At 36.4% G+C, this 25,539-nt stretch overlaps 1 protein-coding gene across 4 annotated transcripts in view; it reads right to left on the bottom strand.

Annotated features, from left to right (window-relative positions):
- Positions 1-25,539, bottom strand: part of SIK3 (SIK family kinase 3) — a 284,867-nt gene that overhangs the window by 128,285 nt on the left and 131,043 nt on the right. For all 4 annotated transcript variants that reach the window (XM_072611006.1, XM_072611008.1, XM_072611007.1 and 1 more), the window contains exon 2: positions 4,568-4,684. In XM_072611006.1, coding sequence (XP_072467107.1) covers positions 4,568-4,684 — 117 coding nt within the window. The remainder of the gene's footprint in view (positions 1-4,567; positions 4,685-25,539) is intronic.

Here is a 25,539-nt window from a genome sequence, read left to right as displayed (position 1 = left end):
CATCATTTGAGAATTATTTGTTCATATTGTCTGACCATTTTTCTACTAGGGAATAAGAAAGTCTTGTGATGTGTGTGTGGGTGTATGTATATTGACATGTACATTCATACGTGGTACACTTCCTTCTGATTTTAGTATTACACATCAACTAAGACTCAGTCATATGTATATATATGTATTATATGTATATATACACATATATATTGTTGTTGTGTTTGTCCTTCATTTACGAAGAAGACTATGCTGTCAGAAAAAGATGATATGACTTGCACCTGATTGTTTTGAGTGAGGGAGGGCTGTGCATGGTCACCCGCCTCATTTCTCCATATACATACATAAACATACACATATACATATATGTGTATATACATATATACATAGGTAAACATACATATAAATGTATATATCTGTTCTATTTATCTTGGATACTCAGCATTTATCTGAAAAATTTTATGCAAAGTTTGTTTTTTCTCATTTGATCACTTATCCTAGGTGCCTTAATCTTGTGAAAAAACTGTTTTGCACGAGCACACATAGCTGTGTTTTTATATATACCTATAAACGTATGTATCTGTTTGCTGTCTATATTTTGAATACTCAATCCTTATCTGAGAAATGTGATGCAAAGACTTTTTTTCTCATTTGATCACTTCTTATACAGATGCATCAATTCTGCTTGTGTAAAAGCTACTCAGCTTCATGTAATCAATGTTATATATTTTATCTTTGTTAACTGCTTTTATTCCTTGTTTGTTTGGGAATATACCTTCTATATAACAAAGGCCCAAAGAACTATAAAAATGTGCATATCCTTTGACCCAGAAATACTACTACTAGGTCTGTATCCCAAAGAGATAAAAGAAAAAGGAAAAGGACCTATATGTACAGAAATATTTATAGCAGCTTTTTTTATGGTGGCATAGAACTGAAAATCAAGGGGATGCTCATCAAGTGAAAAATGACTGAAGAAGTTATGGCATATATTTGTGATGGAATACTACTGGGCTGTGGGAAATGACAAGGGGGACGGTTTCAGAAAAATATGGCAAGACCTATAGTAATTGATTCAAAATGAAGTCAGAAGAACCAGAAGATTATTGGGAACAGTAATAGCAATGTTATGATGATCAACTGTGAAAGGCTTAGCTACTCTGATCAATAGAACGATCCAAGATAATTCCAAAGGACCTATGATAAAAATGTCATCCACCTCCAGAGAGAGAATGATAAACTTTGAATGCAGATTAAAGTATAACTTTCTTTCTTTTTATTTTTTTAGAACACGGCTAATATGGAAATACGTTTTGCATAATTTCAAATGTATAATTGATATGATAATGCTCGCCTCCTCCCTCCTCAGTGAGTGGGGTAGGGCTGGGAAAGGAGAGAATTTGGAACTCTAAATTTTAGAAAAAAAGAAGTTTAAAAAAATATATCTACTATGTAGTCCTACTTCTGTCACATACTATTTCTGATCATGGAAAAGTTACTTAACTTCTCAGTGCAACCAGGTACCTCTGTAAGACTCTAAGTTACAGATAAGGTGCTAATTTATTTCGGTTAAGATAGTTTCCACACTGAGAGACAATAAAAAACACAAGTCATACATTTTTGGATATTAGGTGAAATAAAGTATTGCAAGGGTATGCAAAACAAACAAAAAAATACACCTCCAACACAAGTATATGATCTGCTTATTTTCTAAACTAATTAATTTCTAATTGAAGCAATTTAGTTACTTTAATATGCCTGCTTTATTTCCTTATTTATTAGGGGAAATTCTAATTTATCCCCATTGAATATGATGCTTGCTTTTCATTTTAGATATTTTTAATGGGTTTTTAAAAATCTCACTAAGCATATCCTTTGTAGGGTTTTTGGCATAAAGTAGAATTGTATTTTGTGAAAGGCTTTTTCTGCACATATTGAAATAATCATATGGTCTTGGATGTTTGTTTTTAATACTATTAATTATATTGATTGTTTTCCTAATGTTGAACTATCTCCATCACTGGATCAAGGATTTAACTTTTTCATAATGTATGGTTTCTTATATAAACTGCTACAGTCCATTTGACAAGATTTTCTTTATAATTTCAGAGGTATGGGTGTATGAGTAACAAAAGGAGTTGATTATAAAAAATAAAATAATAATTGATTCCACGAAACTGAAAAGCTTCTGCACAAACAAAATTTCAGTGTATCTAGGATAAGGGAAGTGATCAAAAGGGAAAACAATCATTTTTATTAAATTTCTCAGATAATCCAAGGTATCCAAAATATATAGAGTAAAATATGTGCATATGTACTTTTCTGTATGTGTGTGTGTGTGTGTGTGTGTGTGTGTGTGTAAGACAGAGAGAGAGAGATAAAGAGAGAGAGAGAATGATCAAAAGCCATTCTACAACAGAGAAGTGGTTAAAGGACATAATAGTGCTCAAAATGACAAACTATTAGCAACCATTTGGAAAAACTGCTCCAAATAATTAATAATGCACAAATACAGAACTGTACCTGAAATTAGGAAGCTATGAATTCAAATACAGTCTCAGCTACTTACAGTTGTGTGACTCAACTTCTACGTGTTTCAGTTTCCTCAAGTATAAAGTTCGGGGGGAAGAGGGGAAAAGAACAACACAATAGCTCCAGTCTCCCAGGGTTGCCATGAGAATCAAATAAGATAATATTTGTAAATTGCATAACACAGTGCCTGGCACAAAGGCAGTGTCATGTAAATGTTAGATATTGTTATTATCATAATTACTATTATTGTTTTATAAGGTTTTACCTTATACCCAGCAAATAGGCAAAGGTGACAAAAGATGTAAATAATCAATCCTGGAGGCACAATAGTGAATTTCTGGTGGAACTATGAGTCGATGGGATGATTTTGGCAAGCAATTTAGAATTATGTAAATAAAGTTACTAAAATGTCCATACATTAAGAGTGATGGCACATGTCAGTAACCCCTGCTAGTAGAGAGAAGAAGGCTGGTGGAGTTCTTGAACTCGGGATTTGAGGACTTGGGAGAGATAAAGCTGATTGAGCATCTGCATTGTCTGTAATATGGTAAGTCTCTGGAAAGAAGGTGTTACCAACATGGTAAACCAGCCTAGGTCAGAAACAAAACAGGTCAAAGATTCCATGCCATTCAGTGGGATGAATGGTTTCATCAAGTCTAGGCCAGATAAGAAGACCCAGTCTCAGAAAAAAATTAGACATCTCACTTTACTCTTTTGCAGAAGTGAAAGGTACACAGCTGTCATATACTAGCTATATTTTCTGACCCTTTCAATGCATTGGTTGTGTTTGCTTTTTTTTTTTTTTTTTTTTGGTCTCTTCTTCCCTTTTTTTCCCTGTAAAAATATTGTTATATGGGATGTTTGGCTAGCGTGGTGTGGAGGGAACAAAACTGGAGGAAATTCTGGTAATGTAAAAACAAATGACAATAATAAAATGTATTAAAAACAAAGGCATAGGAGTTTCTAGAATAATATATGAGAAATGATGCAGAATAAAGTAAACAAGAGAAAATATACACTATATTGGCACAAATGTAAAGATAGATAACACTGAAAAGTAACCCCTGACTGCTCAATTTTAATAACCAATCTTGGCCTCACAGGGCGGAAGTGAGAACAAAAAAATGGAAACTGCACAAATTAAGATTTTGTCATGATGTAAATAAAAGTTTCCTTACTATTTGAGTTAACAATATGATCTACATTGAGAGGTAGAACGTTTTTTGCAAATATTGAATGTTTAAGTATCATTAGATTCCTGCTCAGGAGGAGTTGAACAAGAGAACCTCTGAGGTCCAGTTCAACTTTGAGATTCGAAGGTTAGGTATACAGGGAGCTAAGTAACAAAATAATTTAATTCATAACAATCACCAACACATAATGATGAATTCATAAGATCTCTGACTTTTTACAGTATCTCAAAGCATTATTTGGCCAAAATAAGATGTCTAAGTATTCATCAAATTCTGAACTGTGAAATTCTTGCTGTGAGGGCAAAATCAAATTCAGAAAGAAATACAAGTTTAAACACTTAGAAAAGGGTTGGAAAGGCCCAAAGAGGCTGAAGACCACGGAAAGTATGTTACTGAGGAGGATACTAAGGAGCTGGGGGAAGGGCAGGAGGAGAGAAGGAATGGGGGAAATGAAGACAGACCAGTTGGAGGATTGTTCTATGCCTACACTGAGTGTCTAAAATATATGCTGTCTACTTTAAAATTTTGTCTAGGGTCAAACTCAGATTTTGAAGGTTAGGCAGAAGCAAATGCCTAGAGAAAGAAATTGTAAAGCACTTCAGTATCCAACTGAACAACAAAAAGAAACAATCGTTCAGTAATAAGAATAACAAAGCTAGCATTTCTATAATGACTATGCTGTGCCAGATATTGCCTCGTTTGATCCTCACAATAATCCTGGACTAACAGTTCAAAATGTCTATGCTGTCTGACATTCCTCCCCCCCCCATCTTTTTTCTTCAAAGGTGGCAGCAGTATTACTAGGTGGCTCTTCTTGGAGCTCTGAGGAAAAGCATCATGACTGTCTGTACCTGGTATAGCCTGATGATATGTGGATGACAGAGCATCTTCATAATCTGAACTTCTCGGAAAATCTTCTTGAGGTTTTCTTCGTCCAGCTGAGTCTTATCTATGATCTTTATAGCAACCTTAAAAAAAAAAAACATACACATAGGAAAAAAATTTACTATAAAGTATTATTAAAAGTTGCTTACTTAATGGCAGAGCCAAGATGGTAGAGTAGCATTAAGATATACAGTGAGCTCCCACTCTCCTACCCTCCAGTGCTCCAAATATATCTAGAAACCACATCAGATCAAATCCTGATGCTGATACCCAATACAATGTCAGAGTGAATCATTTTTTCAGCCCCGGTCAACATAGGGAGACAGCCAAAGAGGTCTATGGACACAGACTGTTGATGGGATATGGTCAGAAGTGAGATAGAAGGCACCTTTATGAACCTTAACACACCCAGTGTAGATTATGATACTAAGAAGCCTTAAACCATGCCATACAAAGATTGAAAGAAGGAGGTGCGTGAAGAGAAATCTAAAAGGGGGGGTGGGAGGAGATATAGAAATACAGAATATCTAAAGGAGGATACAGAAACAGAAATCTGATACCTATCTTCAAATGTATAAAGGATTGTATCATGGAAGGGAATTAAACTCGTTCTTCTTTGTATCTCAGTTTCACTTGTAAGCAAAGAAGGAGTTTAATTCCCTTACAAGGACTGGGCTTATTATCCACCACTAAACAGAAGTGAAGAACTTAGAAAGCAAAACATATAGGCTTATAACCCATAATAATTGACCTAACAATCTGGGTATAATCCTACCAGGGGTGGGGAATGGGGGTACTATATCTTGAATGAAATAAGGGCTTCGAAGCATACCTGATGAAAAAAACCAAAGCTGTGTAAAAACTCTGAAGTTCAAATACAGGAATTTAAAAAAAAAAAAAAGGTAAACAAGAATGAACTATCCTAAGGGACTAAGCAAGGATAAACTGCTTACATTCTAATATGGGGAGATGATACATGCGTCCTCATTGAATCCTATCATTGGGGCCATAGAGGACATCTGATTAGGCAGAAGGCCTGGGAGTGGTTTGGTTATGTTTGGAGGATAAAGAAGAATGGAAAGGGCGGTGATGAGGAGGAGATTAGGGGGATAGGGAAAAGAGGCTTAGGGAAGATTATATCACATAAACAGGGTGGAAATAGAAATCTATACAAGGAGAAGAGATGCTTAAACACCTCTCATCTGAATCAGTCAAAGAAAGGAAGAATTGAGAGAGAGAGAGAGAGAGAGATTTAGGTAGAGAAATACATTTTACTCCACAGGGAAACAGAACAGAAAGAAAAAAAAGAAGGGAAGGATGTAGTAAAGGGGAGATTAGTCCCAAGGAAAACAAAGTCTAAGGATATACAACAAAAGTATTTAAAGCTCTTTTTGAGGTGGCAAAGAATAGGAAATCTGAGGGATTTCTCATATATTGGGGAATGGCTGAACAAATTATGGTACATAAATGTGGTGAAACATTATTGTACTATAAGAAATAACTAAGATCTCAGAGAAACTTGAAAACACTTAAACAGACTGATGCAGAGTGAAGTAAGCAGAAGCAGAACAATTTATACAAAGAGAAAACCATGGATAAAAATGAACAGTTTTGAAAGAATTAGGAACTCTGAACAGTATGATGAACCACAATTCCAGACGACTAATGATAAACTATGGTACCCAACTCCACAGAGAGAAGTAAAAGATATAGAATACAAAATCAGATACAAACACACACACACACACAATTTGATCAATGTAGAAATTTACTTTGCTTAACTACAGATAAATGTAACAGGAGTGTTATTTTTCTTCCACTCTCTCAATTGAGGGGGAAGACAGGTTAATTTCTACTGATTAAAAAACTAAAAATTTAATTTGAAAAAAGCATTTAGTAATTATATTAATTCTGAAATAAGATTATAACACACAAAATACATATAGCTGATAAATTGTTCCCCCCAAAACCCCATTAAGATAAATGAAATCATTTTTTTAAAGTGAGGACAGGAAACAGAATCCTAGCAAGTTGGTCTCAAAGGGGGAAAAAAAATCTAAAATAGGTTTTCTGCCATCTCTTAAAATTCTAATACTATAAAATTAACAATAAAACTTCTGATTATTCTTCATCCTCAGTGATGCTCAGGATCCCACCTGCCCTTAGATACATAGTGATGTTAAGTCAGAACACTCCCATATAGATGTGGTCCCTGTCACCAGGACAAGTGGGGTTCTACTGCCAAATTCTGAAGGATTATGATAAAGATCATCCTTATTTCAGAAAATGTCAACAGATATGAATGAGTAGCTTTCAAAGGAAGAAATCCAAGCTATCAATGGTCACATGTAAAATGCCCCAAATTACTAATAATTAAAGACATGAAAATTAAAGCTTCTCGGGGGGTTCTATCTTGTACCTATCAGACTGGTAAAGATGACAAAAATGGAAAATGAAAAATGTTGAAGGGGTTGATAGAGCTAGGAATTGGACCAGATATTCTGGAAAGCAATTTGACACTATTCCAAAAAATTCAACCAGTGATACAATGAGGCTTATACCCCAAAAAGATCAAAAAGAAAACAAATCCATGCGTACAAAACATTTGGAGCTGCTTTTTGGTCATGGCAAAAAAGGCACTAAAAGTGGGCAGCTAGGTGGTGCTCTGGATACAGTCCTGGTCCGGGAGTCAGGAGGACCTTAGTTCAAATCCATCCTTAGACTCTTACTAGCAGTGTGACCCCCGGCAATTAACCCCAATTGCCACAAAACAAGACAAAAAGGCACTATATGCAGCAGCTAGAGCACTGGGCCTGTAATCAGGAAGAGTTTAAATGTGACCTCAGGCAATTACTAGCTTTGAGATGCTGGGCAAGTCACTTAAATTCTGTGTGCCTCAGTTTTCTCAAGTGCAAAATGGGGAAATAATAGCACCAACAGCACAGGGTTGTTGTGAGGATTAAATGAGATATTTGTAAAGTACTTTTCTCAGTGTCGGTTATATAGGCGATGTGTAATACATGTTTATTCCTTTTCCTCCCTTCCCTTTTCCAATAACCTAGAAAAAGGAGTGCCCATTAATTAGGGAATGTCTGGACAACTTATGATCTATGAAGGCAACGTAATATTATTACACCATGAGAAATAATGAAGTGAACAGAACCAGAACAGCTTACATAACAACTGTAAAGGCTTTGCAAACTTTAAAAGGTTTAAGAACTCCAATCAATACAATGACCAACCATAATTCCAACGAACTGATGATGAAATGTTACCTATGTCTTAAGAGAGAAGTGATGGATTCAAGACATAAAATGAGACAAATTTTTGGACAAGGCCATGAAAATAAATTTTTTAAAATCACAAGAAGGAATGAAAGACGTCTAATTTCTTTTTTGACAGGGTTACTACAATAATAGAACCCTTTCCATAATCTCCCAGCCATCCTTGTGAACAAGCTAGAGAAGAGAGTTAATGACAGACAATACAGCTAGATGGGTTTGGAACTAGTTGAATGACCCTGTCAACAGAGTGTTGTTCAGTGACCAGAGGTCAACACAGGAGGGAGGTGTCTAATAACATACCTTAGGACTCTGTTTCTTAGTCTTTTTCTATCTGATATTTTTTTCTCAATGACATGGATAAAGGCCGAGATGCCATGCTTCTCCAATGGGTAGCTGACAGAAAAGTGGCAGGAACAGACAATACCCTGGATAACAGGGATTCCAAAAATGTTATGACAGTACAGAATGGTGGGCCAAAGCTAAGAAAATACAATTTGATATGGGCCAGCATAAAGTTCTATATCTGATTTAGAAAAAACAGATACAATAATACAAGATGACTAGAGAGCATTATTTAATAGTTTCTGAGTACTGTATCCAACTTGGGTCCAACATTTTAGAAGGCACCTTTACAAACCTTAACACACCCAGTGTAGATTATGATACTGAGAAGCCTTAAAACATGCCATACAAAGACTGAAAGGAGGTGCCTGAAGAGAAATCTAAAGGGGGGGCCGAGGTGGGGCGGGGGATGTAGACATAGAAATACACAATATTTAAGGGAGGAGGATATAGAAACAGAAATTTGATACCTGTCTTCAAAGGTATAAAAGATTATACCATGGAAGAGAATTACACTTGTTCTTTGCTTACAAGTAAAACTGGGACACAAAGGAGGGAATTACAAGGAAGTTGATTTCAGCTTAATTTTTTTTTTAATTGGAGCAAAGATAACCATAAATGGAATGAAGATGATCATTTATCATGGCTATTCTAAATAGTATTCTGGCTTTGGGCCTTAAAATCTACACTGATACAATGCCCTCCACACCTCTGAAAGACTTCCGCTAGCTCTACACCATAAGAATCCCTGAGCCTTTCCATCAGTTACACAGCTGACCCCTATGTATATTGTTTGTCCCAATTAGAATATGAGCTCCTTAAGAGCAGACACGGTCTCATTTTTCTTCTATCCCTAGCATTTAGCACATTACCTAGGTAATTTTTTCATTCATTCATTTGGGCAGGGTTTTAGAGCAGATAACTTTTAAGATACTTCTAAATGTGATTCTATGTTTACTTTAGTGGAAATTTTAATATTTCATTTAACACAGAGGACAAAGTGAGTCAGTCAACAAGCATTATTAAATACCTACTATGTGCCAGGTACTGGGCAAAAGCTTTGCAAGAGAAAATTATCTATTCTTATCCACTCTTTCAGAACCCAGTCACAAATTACAAATATTTTTTATAAAGCTTAAATCTGCTTTACAAAGCCATGTCACACCAGTATTGAAACACTGATATTTCCCTACACTATACAAAGTTGGAGAACCAACTGGAGACCCATCAATTTGTGGCTGTTTTTCAGAACCAAATGCTTTCTGCCAGCTGATGTGGGAAGATCATGAAAGGATGGTAGCTGGAAAACATGCATTCCATTGAGGAAAGTCAGACTGAGCCACAGTATGGAACACATGGCATAATTTGCCTTGAATTAGCTAAACCAGAAGGCAATAAGCTCTTTTCTTTATTTTTCTTTTCTTTTTCCCCACCACCCCTCTACAAAACAGACATATGAGACCAGCTAACTTATAAAACCCTAAAGATGCTATTTGGAAAAGAAAATCCCTAAACCTCACTAACTGATTCACTTCAACAACAAACATTTATTGAACATCTACTATGAGAAGGCAATACACTAAGTGCTAAAAATATAAGGAGATAGTAAGACTAGTCCCTCACATGATAATAATGCATATTATTAGTACATAGCACATATTATATATTTTAAGTCACAGATTCTTCACCCCCGAGAAAAAAGAGAATTGTGGTGACAGGAATGTGTAAGACACAAACCCAAAAGAAGACAAAGAATCCAAATTATCTTACAGCGTATACGATCCTTACAAAGACTCAGAGAAAAAAAAACAATTAGACCTGGACTCAACTAGAATTCTTGGAAGATATGAAGCAAGAGTTAAAAACAAGGAATTAAAAAAATGTTTCTGTAAATGCAATGTGAGTGCTTGAGGAAAAAAATTAGAAAAGAGAGCTATGGAAGAAAGAACTGGGAAGGGAATTAACGAGTTGGCACAATAGGTATAAAATCTGACCCAAGCAACAAACTCCCTATACAGGACATATACAGTCCAATAACTCCACATTATAACAGGAAGTATTAAAACAATTTAAAAATTGGGGGAAAAAAAGAAAATATATAATATCTCATAACAAAAACTGACCTAGAAAACTAATCAAAAAGAAAAATTTTAAGAATCATTGGGCTATCTGAACACTAGAGTTAAAAAAAAAAAGCTAGACATCTTACTTCAGGAAATCTCAGAAGAAAACTGCCAAGATTTCATAGAAACAGAAGACAATGTGGAAACAACAACAAAAATCTATCAGTCCCCTTTTGAAAGAAACTCCAAAATGAAAATTTCCAGGAACATCATAAAGAAAATCCAGAGCTTTCCAGGTCAAAGGAAACTTACTACAAGCAGCCATAAAGAAAGAATGCAAGCACCAAAGAGTCACAATTCAGCAGCAACCACTATAAAGTAACAGAAAAATGGAAATAGAATATTCTAGAAGGCGAAGGATATGGGCTTACAGCCAAGAATAACTGAACCAGCAAAACTGATTATAATGCTACAAGGAGAAAAATGGACATTTACTGAAATAGAGAAACTTTCCTCAGTTTTCCTAATGAAAAGAACAGAGCTGCAGAGAAACTCTGAAGTTCAAGCAAAGGAGTAAAGAGAAACATAAAAAGGTAAAACTGAATGAACAGTGATAAGGGGTTCAATAAATATAAAATATAGGGAGATGATACATGTGTGCCCTCTGAAACCTACCATCATAAGGGTTCAAAGGAATCTAATTAGACGAGGCCTGAGAATGGTTCTGTTATGTGCTAATGATCTTAAGAATAAAAAGAGAGGGAAACAGGAACACAGTGGGAGTGAAAGGAAAGGAAGACTAGGGAAAACTATAACATGAACAGCATTCAAGTAAAAATCTAAACAAATAAAAAGGAGGGAGGGAGGAACAGCTGACATTTTAACCTGATTCTCATCTGAATTGGTTAAAGAAAGAAAGAATACACACATGCCTTCACAGTTGGGTAAAGGAACCTATTTTACTTACCAGGGAAATATGAGAGAAAGAGGAAAAAGAATAAAAGGGAGGATAGATTAAAGAAGAATTATTCCAAAGCCAAACAAACCTAAATATGTACAAAAATATTGATAGCTCTTTCTGGGGTGGCAAGGAATAGGAATTTGAAGAGGTACTCATAAATTGGGAAATGGATGAACAAATTATCATATGGAAGTATATTGTAAGAAGTGACAAAGAGGGTGGTTTTAAAGAGACCTGGAAAGACTTGTATGAACTGATGTACAGGGGAGGGAACAGAGCCCAGAGAACAATTTATATAATGATAACAACATGGTAATGGTAAACAACTTTGAAAGAATTGGGAAGTCCTAATCAGTGAAATGACCAACTGACATTACGGAGGACTAATGATGAAACATGTTACCCACCTCAAGACAGAGTAAAAGGCCTCAGACTGAAGAATAAAATCAGTATTTTTGGACATGGCTATGGTAGAAATGTATTTTTATTGACTATACATGTTTGTGACAAGCTTTATTTTTCTTCAGTTCTCAAATCTAGGGCAGAAGTGAGGGGAAAGGGTGATACGGCAGATTTTTGCTAGTTGAAAATAAATAAGGTTTTGAAAAATGAATTTAAGAATTCCTTAGGTAGGGGCTCTGGAAAAACTACATGATGATGATTCTATGGAAAATAACCTTAAATCTGAATCCTAGAAAACAGTATGAAAGAATTTAATTTTACCAAGGAGAAGAGCAGTCCTGGGTCATTTATAATTTCAATTCCTGCTCTGTTGGGAAGCCACCTGACATTTTAACAAAACAGAGAACACAACACAGTTCAACCTGCATCATCTGCAAGAAAAAGTGTAACAAAAGACTGTCTGTCTGAAGCATTAAAGAGATGTTATTGGAACTTTATTCCAGGGAAAGGGGATATGGAACAGGGAAAATGATAAACATTTTAATAGAACCTACCATGTGTGAGGCACTACGCTAAGCATGTTTTACAAATATTATCTCATTCAATCTTTACAACAACCCTTTGAGGTAGGTACTATTCTTATCTCCATTTTATAGTTGAGGAAACTGAGGCAAACACAGCTTAAATTGCTTTCCCAGTATCACACAGCTAGTGTAATTATCTGAGACCATACCTGAAATCAGAACTTCTTAATTACAGACTTAACTTTCTTTTCATTGTTGGGGTTAACATATATACAAGTCTCCTTGAAGCTGATCATCACTATGCCTGTAACAAGAAAATAAATTCATGCTGGAATTCATGGTACAACAGTGGAAATAACTGATTTTTTAAAAGAGTTGGAAGTCACTAAGATTTCAAAACATTACATTCCAAATATTTATTAACAGAACCTTAACTAGCAACTGGAGTTCTGGCACCAAGCACCAAAATGTAGAAGGTGCTGGCTGAACTTAAACTCCTTCAGTAGCACAGAAATAACTGAGCTTTAGCACCTAGTTAACAAGAATAATGATTTGAAATAGAAAGCTACCAGATGGCTTATACTTCCTCCCCTGGGCTGCCACTGGTCCTGGGGTCTTGGCTCCCCCACCAAACTGAATTTGTTTCTAAAATTTTGATTTAGCAATGCCTGTACTGTTACTTGCTTCAGTAAAGTTTTGTAAAACTTCCTGCAGAAATTTAAAATGTGAGTTATAGTCCAGTAATTAATGATTTGGAGTCAAGCTTAACCTTGTAAATTATACTAAGAAATAACACCCTGCTTGCTTGTTCATGTGGAAGTTAAATACACTGCATTATAGTTTCTATTATTTTGTTTTGGATTCCTTCCTAATAAATTTTTGGCTACCTTAACTAAGTTGCTTTATTGCCTCCTCTGTGTCTTTGAGGACAAAGCAAAAAACTAACTACTAAAGTGAACTGGATTTTATTCTAAATTACAAGCTACCTAGAAAAAGGTAAATGCTAACAATGACAGAAAATAAAACATGCTATATACAAAGCAAAAGGTCTCCATTTTTTTCCTTTCATAGAGACTAAAAACTTTTAGTTCTTTTGAGTAAGGAACCTTGATTCTTCATTTTCTCTGGATCCTTATAGCCACTAAAAAAAACGTTAACTTGACCTCGATTTCCATCTAAGTTGGATTTTGAAAATATACAAGCACCACACCAGCAATGATAGTCAGTTCTCCATGACAAATCAGCTGATCTCTCTGGGGCTGGGTGTCCTCATCTACAAAAAATGAAGAGGTTAGATTTGATACCTTCTGTAGTTCTACCATCTGTGGTTCTATTGAATTCCTAAAACAATATTGTAAAACTTTTCACAGGTATTTTTCATGTAAATTAGCCTTGGATGTATACTTTTTTAAAGTGTTACAGCCATCTAAAAAAAATTTAGTTTGGTGCTATAACCACTCCATTTCCATTCTCCCTATCAGTTTACTGGAGCAAACAGCTCATTTTGAACAAAGTTCTAATAGAGCTTAATAGTACTATGAAATGTTTTGTTTTGATAACTAAACCATCAAATATACCTATAGTGGCTAACGGCCCACTTCTTTAAATTCAAAAATTCAAAACTGCCCAAGAAAGCCTGCAGCCAACTGAAGCTGCCCCAGTTTGTAATTTCATCCCATTGGAACTCTGGTAGTGGTATTGCAAATTCTAAACCTCATGGTAAACTTCACTTTAAGTAAATATAATTTTTGTCAATACAAAATTCTAAATTAGATTACATTGGTGAGAGGGGTGTATACTAGTTTTATGAAAATGGTTGTGAACTGAACCTATTTCAGGCTAGAAGAATATCAATTTAAAAATAGATTGGCAAATTGTCAGGAACATGAAAGATATATTTAAAGAGGCTAGATGGAAACTTTGTCATCTAACAAACAGAAAATTTCTCTCTCTTCCAAGTAGTTTTTCTGTTTACTGATGTTTGCTGTGCATTGGTTCATATAGAACAAACTACAGCTAACAAAGAACAGAAATCACAAGGATAAGAGTAGTGGGTTTTATGTGTGGTGTCCAGTATACTAAAAATTCTGATAAGTTGTATTTAAAGAGTAGGCTGTATTCAAAGGACTATTTCTGGATCAAGGAATCCTCTTTATGTATCTTTTTTCTGGTGTATCAGAAAATTCCTTAGACTTTTAATATTAGTTTTTGTCACATGTGGATAAAAAAAGGTACTATGACTTTTTAATATTATGGTCTGTCATAAGGTAAAAGGTCATCTAAGACTACAATAATAATAATAATACATTTTTATCCCTATTCTGTATATCACATTTATAGGGGCCCTGGGTTGATTAGATCCAAATGTTTACCAAGTCCTAAGTTAGACTACCTTATTGGAATACCTAATTAAGAATTCCTAATTGGAATACCTTAAGGAATCGTCAGCTCTAATCTCCATGTAGAAGGGTTTCATGCTTCTACTTGGTATTAGTAAACTATCCTCACCATGGTTCTACTCTCTTATCCCCCTAGAAACATAAGACTTCTCCCTGGTTCTCTGAGTTCCTCATTTGCCTGACGTCTCCTCACTTTGGCCCTACTCTCTGAACACCTCTACTCCAACAGACCTCCCAGCTCTAATAGGTCAGTAGTCTCCAGGGAAAAGTCATAGCCTCAGCACACCCCAACCCCAGCATGGTAAAGATCTAGAAAACACACCAGCCCTAATTATGACTGGGAAATCCAAGAAAAAGTCGCAGCGAAATGCTGGTTGGCTTAGGAACACTGACAGACAAACAGGTTTGCATACAGTGGGGAAGGGTCTGGCCATGTTCAGCAGCTAGCACAGTATTCCAGTACCCAGGGATGAAAAGGGTTAATACTGGGGACCAAGGTAGGAAATATTGGGACAGGAAGAGATCCTGGGAGATCCCTTAACTCAAGAAGGTGCAGGAATGGATGCTATCTAGAAGCTTTGGGACACTATCCAGTGGGTCTGACTGGGGATGAAAGAGAATCTGCGCCTAGGACTGCAGGGTATAAGCAATTACAGGAATGTGTACTCAGTACTGTACACTGAGCAAGGAACAACTTCAGAAGGAAAAAGCACCTGTGTGGCTCCGATCCCAAGACAAAAGCTAGGTTTTCAACCAGAGGTTGAAGGCTACAGTAGAATAAGTAGGGAAGGAGTCCAAGACCAAACGAGGGCCTAAAGGTGAATTGCTCTGAACCTACAAAGCCTCTCAGGGGGCTAACAGAGGCTGAGTCCATCAGTAGTCTCTTGAAACTCCAACCAGACACAAGACAGGAGATGCAAACCTGAATCAGGAACATGCAGAACACAGACCAGGAAGGCAATGAGCAGGCTTGATCCCAGACCATATCACTTGGAAGATGCTGCCTGGGTGCCAATCCTGACCTGTGAAAGTAGGAGGACACAAGTGGACTGAAGAAGCTCAGAACAGACAGTTTCCTCAGAATTGTGCAAAATCCAGTCCAAAGATAAGAAGCAGACCAGAAGAATGAGCAAACAAAAAAAGAATTCTATCATAAAAAATTATTATGGTGACAGAGAAGCTAAAGACATAAACCCAGAAAAGAAAGACTCAAAAAAATCTGCAAGCAAAGCTTCAAAGAAAACTGTACCTTAGACAACAGTCCAAGTGAAATTCCTAGAAGAGTCAAAATAGCAAAAGCGTTGTTGTTATTGCTGTTGTTGTTTTAAGAGTTTAAAAAAATGATCTTAAAAACCAAATGAAAGTAATAGAAGAAAACATTTTAAAAAGAAATCAAAGCTACAGGATAAAGATAGGAAAAGATAATTAAAAGCTTGGATCAAGTGTTACAAAACTTAGACCAAGAAAGTAACTCCTTAAAAATCAGAAATGGGGAAGATGGTGCAGTACAAAGATACACATACTCTAGCTCTTTCCGTACAGCCCATAAAATACCTGTAAAGAAAGACTCTCAACTAATTCTAGAGCAGCAGAAGTCACAGAACAATGGAGTGGAGGAGATATCCTGCCCAGGGTGACCTGGAAGGCTGATGGGAAAGGTCTGTCTCACCAGACATGGAGAGAAACACAGAGCAGCCATGGCTGTGCTTTCTGGGGGCAGAATCCCTGGAGGCAGCAGCAGAGGTTCGCAGATCCCTCAATCCTTCAACCCACAGGTCACAAAGACATTTCAAAGGTCAGTTAAAGGGCTTTTTCATCTCCGATAAGGGAGCAGAGTCCTCCCCTAACCCCGGCCCCAGGCGGAAGAGGCAGCGGCAGTGGCAGAGGGAGCACTCGACAGGCAGCGGGAGCACTCGGCAGGCAGCAGGCATTGTTGGAGCCTCAGCTTAAAGCCCCTGTGGGAATTGAGCATCTGATATGAACCTCAGCCCTGAATGGCCACCCTGCCCCAGCCTAAAGCCCTGGGGGAATTGAGCAGTTGATCTGAATCAGGCCCTAAGCCAGGCCGGGGAGTAAACTCCTCTCCCTTGACTATGCCACCTTGAAGGAACTTAGAACTTACAGATCCCCAGAGTATACCCTACTCTTGTCAAAGCACTCAAAACTGGCTGGGAAAATTTCCAAAAAAGGGAAAAGAAATAAGACTATAGAAGGTTACTTTCTTGGTGAACAGGTATTCTCTCCCATCCTTTCAGATGAGGAAGAGCAATGCTTACCATCAGGGGAAGACATAAAAGTCAAGGCTCTTGCATCCAAAACCTCCTAAATAAATATGCAATGGTCCCAGGCCATGGAAGAGCTCAAAAAGGATTTTGAAAATCAAGTAAGAGAGGTGGAGGAAAAATTGGGAAGAGAAATGAGAGGTACAAGAAAATCATGAAAAGAGAGTCAACAGCTTGCTAAAAGAGACCCCAAAAAATGCTGAAGAAAATAACACCTTTAAAAATAGGCTAATTCAATTGGCAAAAGAGGTCCAAAAAGCCGATGAGGAGAAGAATGCTTTAAAAAGCAGAATTAGACAAATGGAAAAGGAGGTTCAAAAGCTTACTGAAGAAAATAGATTTTTTAAAAATTAGAATAGAGCAGATGGAAGCTAATGATGTTATGAGAAACCAAGAAATTACAAAACAAAACCAAAAGAATGAAAAAATAGAAGACAATGTGAACTATCTCATTGGAAAAACAACTGACATGGAAAACAGATCCAGGAAAGACAATTTTAAAATTATGGGACTACCTGAAAGCTGAGCCTAGACATCATCTTTCATGAAATTATCAAGGAAAACTGCCCTGATATCCTAGAACCAGAGGGTAAAATAAATTTTAAAAGGATCCACCAATCACCTCCTGAAAGAGATCCAAAAAGAAAGATCTAGTAGCTTCTACATTAAGGGATCAAAGGGCTTGGAATATGATATTCCAGAAGTCAAAGGAACTAGGATTAAAACCAAGAATCACCTGCTCAGCAAGCCTGAGCATAATACTTCAGGGGAAAAAATGGTCATTCAATGAAATAGAGGACTTTCAAGCATTCTTGATGACAAGACCAGAGCTGAAAAGAAAATCTGACTTTCAAACACAAGAATCAAGAGAAGCATGAAAAGGTAAACAGGAAAGAGAAATCACAAGTGACTTACTAAAGTTGAACTGTTTACATTCCCACATGGAAAGATAATATTTATAACTCTTGAAACTTTTCTCAGTATCTGGGTAGTTGGAGGAATCACACACACACACACACTCTTAGAGACAGAGAGCACAGGGTGAGTTGAATAGGAAGGGTTCATATCTAAAAAACTAAAATTAAGGGGTGAGAAAGGAATATATTGGGAGGAGAAAGGGAGAAATGGAATGGGGCAAATTATCTCTTGTAGAAGAGGCAAGTAAAAGCTTTCCCAATGGATAGGAAAAGGGGGCAGGTGAGACAGGAAAAGTGAAGCTTATTTTCATCACATTTAGCTCAAGGAAGGAATAACATGCACACTCAATTTGGTATGAAAATCCATATTACACTACAGGAAAGTAGGACAGAAGGAGATATGCAGGATGGGGGGGGATGATGGAAGGAAGGGCAAATGGGAGGAGGGAGTAATTAGAAGTAAACACTTTTGGGGAGGGACAAGGTCAAAAGAGAGAACAGAAGAAATGGGGGGCAGGATAGGATGGAGGGAAATATAGTTAGTCTTACACAACATTACTATTATAGAAGTCATTTGCAAAACTACACATATATAGCCTATATTGAATTGCTTGCCTTCTCAGTGGGGATGGGTGGGGAGGGAGGAATGAAGAGAAGTTGAAACTCAAAGTTTTAGGAACAAATGTTGAGAATTGTTTTTGCATACAACTGGGAAATAAGAAATACAGGTAATGGGTTATAGAAATTTCTTTTGCCTTACAGGACAAGAGAGAAGATGGGGATAAGGGAAGAAAGGGGTGTTAGAAGGGAGGGCACATTGGTGGAAGGGGCAATCAGAATGCAAGGTGTTTGGGGATGGGGGGAAGGGAGAGATGAAGAGAAAATTTGGAACTCAAAATTTTGTGAAAATCAATGTTGAAAACTTAAAATAAATAAATAAAAAGAAACTTAGAATTGACCAAATAAAAACTAATGACTACATGAGATAGTAAGATATATTTTTTTAATTAAAAGCCTGAAAAATAAAAAGAAAATGTAAGATTATAGCAAAAGCAGTGACTTGATAGATAGACCAAAGGAGGATTATTTAACAATCATTAGACTACTTGAAAGTTATAACCAGCTATGAACTCAGACATAATGTTTCAAGAAATCATAAAAGAAAATGTCCATCAGTTTTATTAAAAGAAAAAAGGAGAAAAAAAATCTACCTCAAAAGAAAAGAAAGGAAAGAAGCAAAAACTCCCAGACATTTTACACCCACAGCTCCTAGGTCAAATTAAAAATAGTTTAAGGAGCCAAGATCAAGATCACCTAATATTTAGCAGCCACAACTATAAAGCAACAAAGAGAATTGAATATGAAATTCCAGAAGGTAAAAGAGCTAGGTTTACAACCAAGAATAACTTACCCAGAAAAACTGAGTATAATGGTATGGGATCAGGGGAAGACGGACCTCAAATTGAAATAAAGATTTTCCCAAACAAGGCCAGGGATGAATAGAAAATTCAAAACCCAAACACAGTACTCAAGAAAAGTATAAAAAAAATAAATAAACAAGCAAGCAATCATAAGGTACTAAATGAGGTAAAACCTGTCTACATTCTAACCAGATCTCAAATTATACTACAATGCCAGAATCATCCAAATAATTTGGTACTGATAAGAAACAGAGAGGTTAATTAGTAGAATAGGTACATAATACGCAGAAAGAAATGAGTACAATAGCCTAGAATTTGATAAACATAAAGATTCCAACTACTGAGGCAAGAACTTGCTATTGGACAAAAACTGTCCAGAAAAATGGAAAGCAGTCTAGTAGATACTAAGAGTATAAAGACCAAGAGCAAGACAAGCTCCAAATGGATACTTAATTTAGACCTAAAAGGTAATGTCATAATTTACCTGTCAGATCTACAGTTAAGGGAAGAGTTTATAACCAAACAAAAGGTATAAAAGTTCACAGGAGGCAAAATGGACAATTTTAATTACTTAAAATTAAAAAGACTTTGCACAAACAAAGCCAATGAAGCTAAAATTAGAAGAGAAGCAGGGGGAAAAATTTTTCAGCAAGTTTCTCTAATAAAGGTCTCGTTTCTAATATATATAAGAAATGTAGTAAAATTTACTAGAAAAAGTGTAATTTCCCAATCAATAAATAGTCAAAAGATATTAATGTTTTCAGAGGAACAAATATAAGTTGTCAATAACCATGTAAAAAATGCTCTAAATCAATAATAATTAGAAAAAGGTAAATTAAAAGAACTCTGAGGTACCACTTCCTACCCACCCATCAGATTAGTGAAGTTGACAAAAAAGGAAAATAACTAGTGCTGGAAGATCTGTGGGAAAACAGATACATTAGTACTCTACTTACTAGTAGAGCTGTGTGAATTGGTACAGTCACTTTGGAAAGCAATTTAGAATTATGCCCCACAAGCTATTAAACTACATCAGTGATGCTGCTATTCGATTTATATTACAAAGAAAAAAGAAAAGGATCCATATGTACAAAAACATTTTTAGCAACTCTTTTTGTGGTGGCAAGGAATTGGAAAACTGGCACGGTGCCCATCCACTAGGGTATGGCTGAAAAGTTATGGTATATGAATGTGATGGAATATGTCTGTGCTGCAAGACATGATGAAGGGAATGGTTTCAGAGAAGCTTGGGAAAACATATAAAAGAGTGTAAAGTGAAATAAGCAGAACCAGGAGAACAATTTATACACTAACAACAATATTACAAAGATAAACAACTTGGATATTAGGAAATATGATCAATACAATTATCCATCACAACTCCAGAAGACTGATATAACACATATACTCACCTCCAGATAAAGAGGAGATAGATTCAGAGTGCTGAGTGAGTTACTGAGGCCAGCCAGGTGGAGGGAGGAGAGGGAAGGCTGAGGAATGGTTGATTTAAGAATTTGTTTTGCTTGACTACATGTATTTGTAACAGATTTTGTTTTATCTTGCTTTCTTGATGGGGAAAGAGGGAAGTAGGAGGAAAAGAATTCAGAACTGAAAATAAAATATTTTTTTAAAAAGAACATAAACTACTTGAGGGCCAGGGGCTGCCTTGCTCAACCGCATTTGTATCGTCAACCTTTAGCACAGTGCTTGCCACATGATAAGCACTTCTAATAAATGCTTTATCTATTTATCTATCTGGATGCCTTTCCAACTCTGAAATTCTGTAAAGGTCAAAAGTAGCATATATAAGAACCTCTGTTTATTCAGGGCTGGTTTTACAACAATGAGGATATTCAACAAGTAAATCTGAGAAATGAATGCACACTACAGAAAATGCTGGGCAAACAGCAGGAATTCAAGGTAGGAATATCATTAGAAAATATATGAGCACAGAAAAAAGGTTTAAATTATAAGGAAATATAAACTGGAAAAAATGTAAATAAGTTCCACCTTAAGGAAAAGTTTAACTGATATGACCTACATTACAGCACAATGCATCTACTTGTTCATCTACAAGTAGATTCTTTAGAAATATCTTAAAATTAGGAAACAATTCATTTCTGCTGTCTAAAATTCTCTTTCAAAAGTGAGGCAGCTGGTTCCATTCTCTTACCATATTTTTTATCAAACCCAAACCAGTAAAGTGGCCAGAGAATGGGTGATATACTTGAAGAAATTTTAAATGATAGCACATTCACAGCTGATATGTTTCTGAATGTTAATGTCAGAACAAGGCAAAATCCTTCCATGCAGACTAATGAAAGACCAGGCTCCAAATGCCAGGACAGGATTGTGTTACCCAGAAAAGCTGTTGGATTCACCATTAACGACCACAATTAAACCTCACAGAGAGCAGATATTTTCAATAAATTCCAACACCTGAGCTCATTCTACATTTGCCACATGCCAATAAAACTTTTCATCCACCCTCTTTGGGTATCATAAACAATGCTTTTTGTAATATCCTAACGAGTCCACACAACATCAATACCTAGCTTGTATCTATTGATTTAATGTAGCCTTTCAACTTTGTCTGCTGACAGAATATAATTCACGCCCATTTATTAAGGCTCATGATTGGTGGTCCATCTGAAACTAAATGTAATATAAGATTTAGAATGAGCAATTCCATTGGAAAGAAAAAGTAAAAAATTTATCACCAAACTAGTCACTTGAAAGAAACCTTAACACCAAGACAAATGTTTTAAATATCAAATTTAAGCAAAATTGAAGAAAGGGGATGGGAGTAGGAATCACATCTGTTATATAGCCCAAGTAGACCAGTCACCCATTTCCTATTTCCTCGGCTTGTGATAATGAGACTCAGCAGCATGCCTATTACATTTTAATTGGTGGAACTGATGCCTAGAATTGTACATTTTTCTTACTGCTTTTAAAAAATACTGTAATTTCTTTCTTTTTCCCCATGTTCTACATAAGACATTACACATACACACATACACACACACACACACACACACACACACACACACACTTATTTCTGGATCTGATCATTACTTGATTAAAAGTAAAATATTCCAAAATTCAGTACAGAAAACACAAATTAAACCCTATGTATTAGGTCCAGTTAATTCAAAAGGGGTTTAAAAAATTGGCTCAGTTTGAAATAAAAGTACTATGATTTTATTCAAATGATCATAAATTACAGATACCACATGTGGGCTTTTTCCATCTTTAGCTTTATAATAGAGCCAGTGTCTTTATATTAAGTGACAATTTTCCATTCATATAGCCATATTTGTGAAGTACATGCTGGTATGACCATTTTATTAGCTAGTGTACACAATGATCTATCTAAAATCTGTTTCTAACAATACAGCAAGGTTAACAGCATACCAAAATTCAAATAAAACTAAGAAATAACTTATACGTTGTGATAACTGGCAGCTAAAGATGCCTGAGAACTCATTCTCTTTCATTCCTAAAGTTATGTTGCTAACATAACTAAAGTTATATTAAATGGACAGGTTCTAAGACTTCTTTCTGATCATCTAAAACTGAGTAGGGGGTTGGGGGTGGGGGGCGGAATTCACTCTGTTCTCTGCAACACCACAAGTCACTGCCAAGTCACTACAACATTTGTGACATGTTACTTAAGATTTTGTTCAGTGTGAATAGTCTAAGAAAAACATGGGCAAGGGCTCTTTAACCTGAGTAGTTAAAGAGCAAAATGAACTTTGCAAGTAAAGCTGACATTAGTCTGGGCAGGTGCCAATTTAAAGTTCTGTCTTCACAGATCTTTGCAATTATTTACATCTTCAGAAATTTCAGATTAAATAGTAACCCTGTGACTGCTTCCTGAACTAAACAGGGATGAAGCCACACTACACAAAGTGTCTTGAGTGAACCATGGAAACATTCCAGAAGATGGTGATCTGATTCAATATTGTTCAGTCGTTTTTCAGTCATATCTGATTCTTCATGACCCAACTTGAGATTTTCTTGGCAAAGAGTTGTTTGCCATTTTTCTTCTCCAGCACATTTTACAGATGAGGAACTGAGGCAAACAGAGTTTAAGTGACTTCCCTGGGACCCGCTGTTTGATTCAATATATCCAATAATAAACAGGTCATTTAAATTGCTTTAGGTTAATACATTGGAGATAGAGACAAAACAGATTCGCCTGTGGATTCTCGTAGGTCTTTTAAGTTCCAACTAAGATTGCAAATGTGGCTTTTACAAACTTATACAAAAGCGCAAGATAAAATACAATAGGACAATGAACATCAGCAAATCATAACACACTTTCTGAAAGTAACTCAAATTCAAAACATGTAAAATAGAGTCGATATAGTTTGAAACCTATCAAACTGGGAAGCCCCAACACAACACTTATCTATACAGTCATTTTTGAGTCTTTTACAGTTTTATTACACTGGATTTGTTTTCTGTCTGTGTACCCCCCAGTGCATAGCATTAGAGGTGTATCATAAGCGCTTAGTAGACTGTGGTGGGCCCAAAGCTTCTTCAACCTAAACCTCAATGTCTTTGACAACACATTTCTTTTTCTTGTTTTGGAAATCTGTCGTAATCAGTGGGAAAGGGACCAAGAGGTTTTCTTGTTGGTACTTTGTATTTACTTGAAGTATCTATAGATATGTGGTCGTCCCAGAATGTAAGATCTTTCTCTTGGTTAATCTTTCCTCTTTGTGTTTTCAAGGCAATGTTCTCTCTGAGTTCTGTTCCATATCTGATGGCTCCTTCTCAGCCTCCTTCACTGGCATAGTCATACCCATTAACTGTGGGTATACTCCAAAGATCTGTCCTAGGCTCACTTTCTCACTGGGCTCTCATTTTTCACTTAGAGATCTCACCTCAAGTTCCAGTTATCATCTCTATGGAGATAATTCCTAGAGCTATATATCCTGCCCTAATCCTAAACTCCACTCCCACATCATCAGTTGCCTAGAAGATATTTCAGAGTGGATAGACCATAGGTTTCTCAAACTCAAACTCAAAAAAACAGAAGTCATTATCTTGTATCTACCTAATTGTCTACACATTGTCTCCCAGTTAGAATGTAAGCTCCTCGAGAGCAAGGATTATCTTTTTGCCTTTCTTTGTATCCCCAGTGTTAAGCAAGTAGCAAGAGCTTAATGAATTCTTGTTGATAATTTATTTTTCCCCTAAGCCCACCCCTCCTTCCAAATGTCTCTGTTTCTCTTGAGGTACCACAATCTTGTCAGTCACCCAGGTTTTCCACTGGTGCCTTACTCAACTTCTCACTCTCACTCAATCCACATATTGGGAGCTGACAGTTGCCAAACTTTGTCATTTCTGTCTCTGCAACTAACTTTTCTTTTCATTCACACAGCCCTACTTCATTCCCTCATCTCTTCTCACTCTTGTAATTAATATCTCCTCGTCTAATGTTTCTTTCCTCTCTAATCCATTCTACACATAACTGTCAAAGTGCTTTTTATAAAAGCACATATAACCACAGAACTCCCCATTCTCCCAACCAACAAATTCCAGTGACTCCCTATTACTCCTGAAACAAACTACAAACTCCTCTGCTTGTTACTTAATGTTCTGTACAACCTTTTCTCTTCCTATCTTTCTTTCTCATCTTCTTATTATTCCTCCTACACACACTCAGCTCAGTTATACTGCCCTAACTACTGCTTCTCACACTTTAGGCTCCATCAACCATCACAGCACCTTGTGTGTACCCCTGTGCTTGCTTGACTCTCAACATTTTCCCTCAACTTCTTGGAATCCCATCAAGACCTAACTCAAATGGCCCCTTCTATAAGAGCACTTTCCCAATTCTTGCCTCTTACCCCAAGATGTCAGTTTTTCCCCCTCTGTACTCCAAGTTTGCCAGGCACATAGTATGCATTTCATACTGACTGACTGACTGATTAGTGGCTTCCTTCAAGTAGTTCCACCTTCTTCAAGAAGCCTTTCCTAGTCTTCTTTAATCCTATGGCCTTCCCTTGAGACTATTACCAAATTATCCTAGTTTGTCTGTATACAGTTGTTTGCATATTATCTCCCCCATTAGACTCTGAGCTCCCAAGGAATGGGTACTGCTTTATACCTTTCTATCCCCAGTACTTAAGCAGTGCCTAACATACAGCAGGCACTTGGTTGACTTGATTTGGTAGCACTGATACATAGGAAAAGATCTTAACTGAATATAATAAATATGTAATCACCTTGGGCACCAGGAACAAAATGTTTACCTATACCCTATACTTTAATGACCATAGCCTAATTTAATTCAATAAGCATTTATTAAGTGCCCACTTGGTGCTAA

Source organism: Notamacropus eugenii, chromosome 5 (assembly GCF_028372415.1).
Source record: "Notamacropus eugenii isolate mMacEug1 chromosome 5, mMacEug1.pri_v2, whole genome shotgun sequence".
Classification (NCBI taxonomy): Eukaryota; Metazoa; Chordata; class Mammalia; order Diprotodontia; family Macropodidae; genus Notamacropus; species Notamacropus eugenii.
The sequence above is the reverse complement of the archived record's forward strand: the minus strand, read 5'-3'. Positions and strand labels throughout refer to the sequence as shown.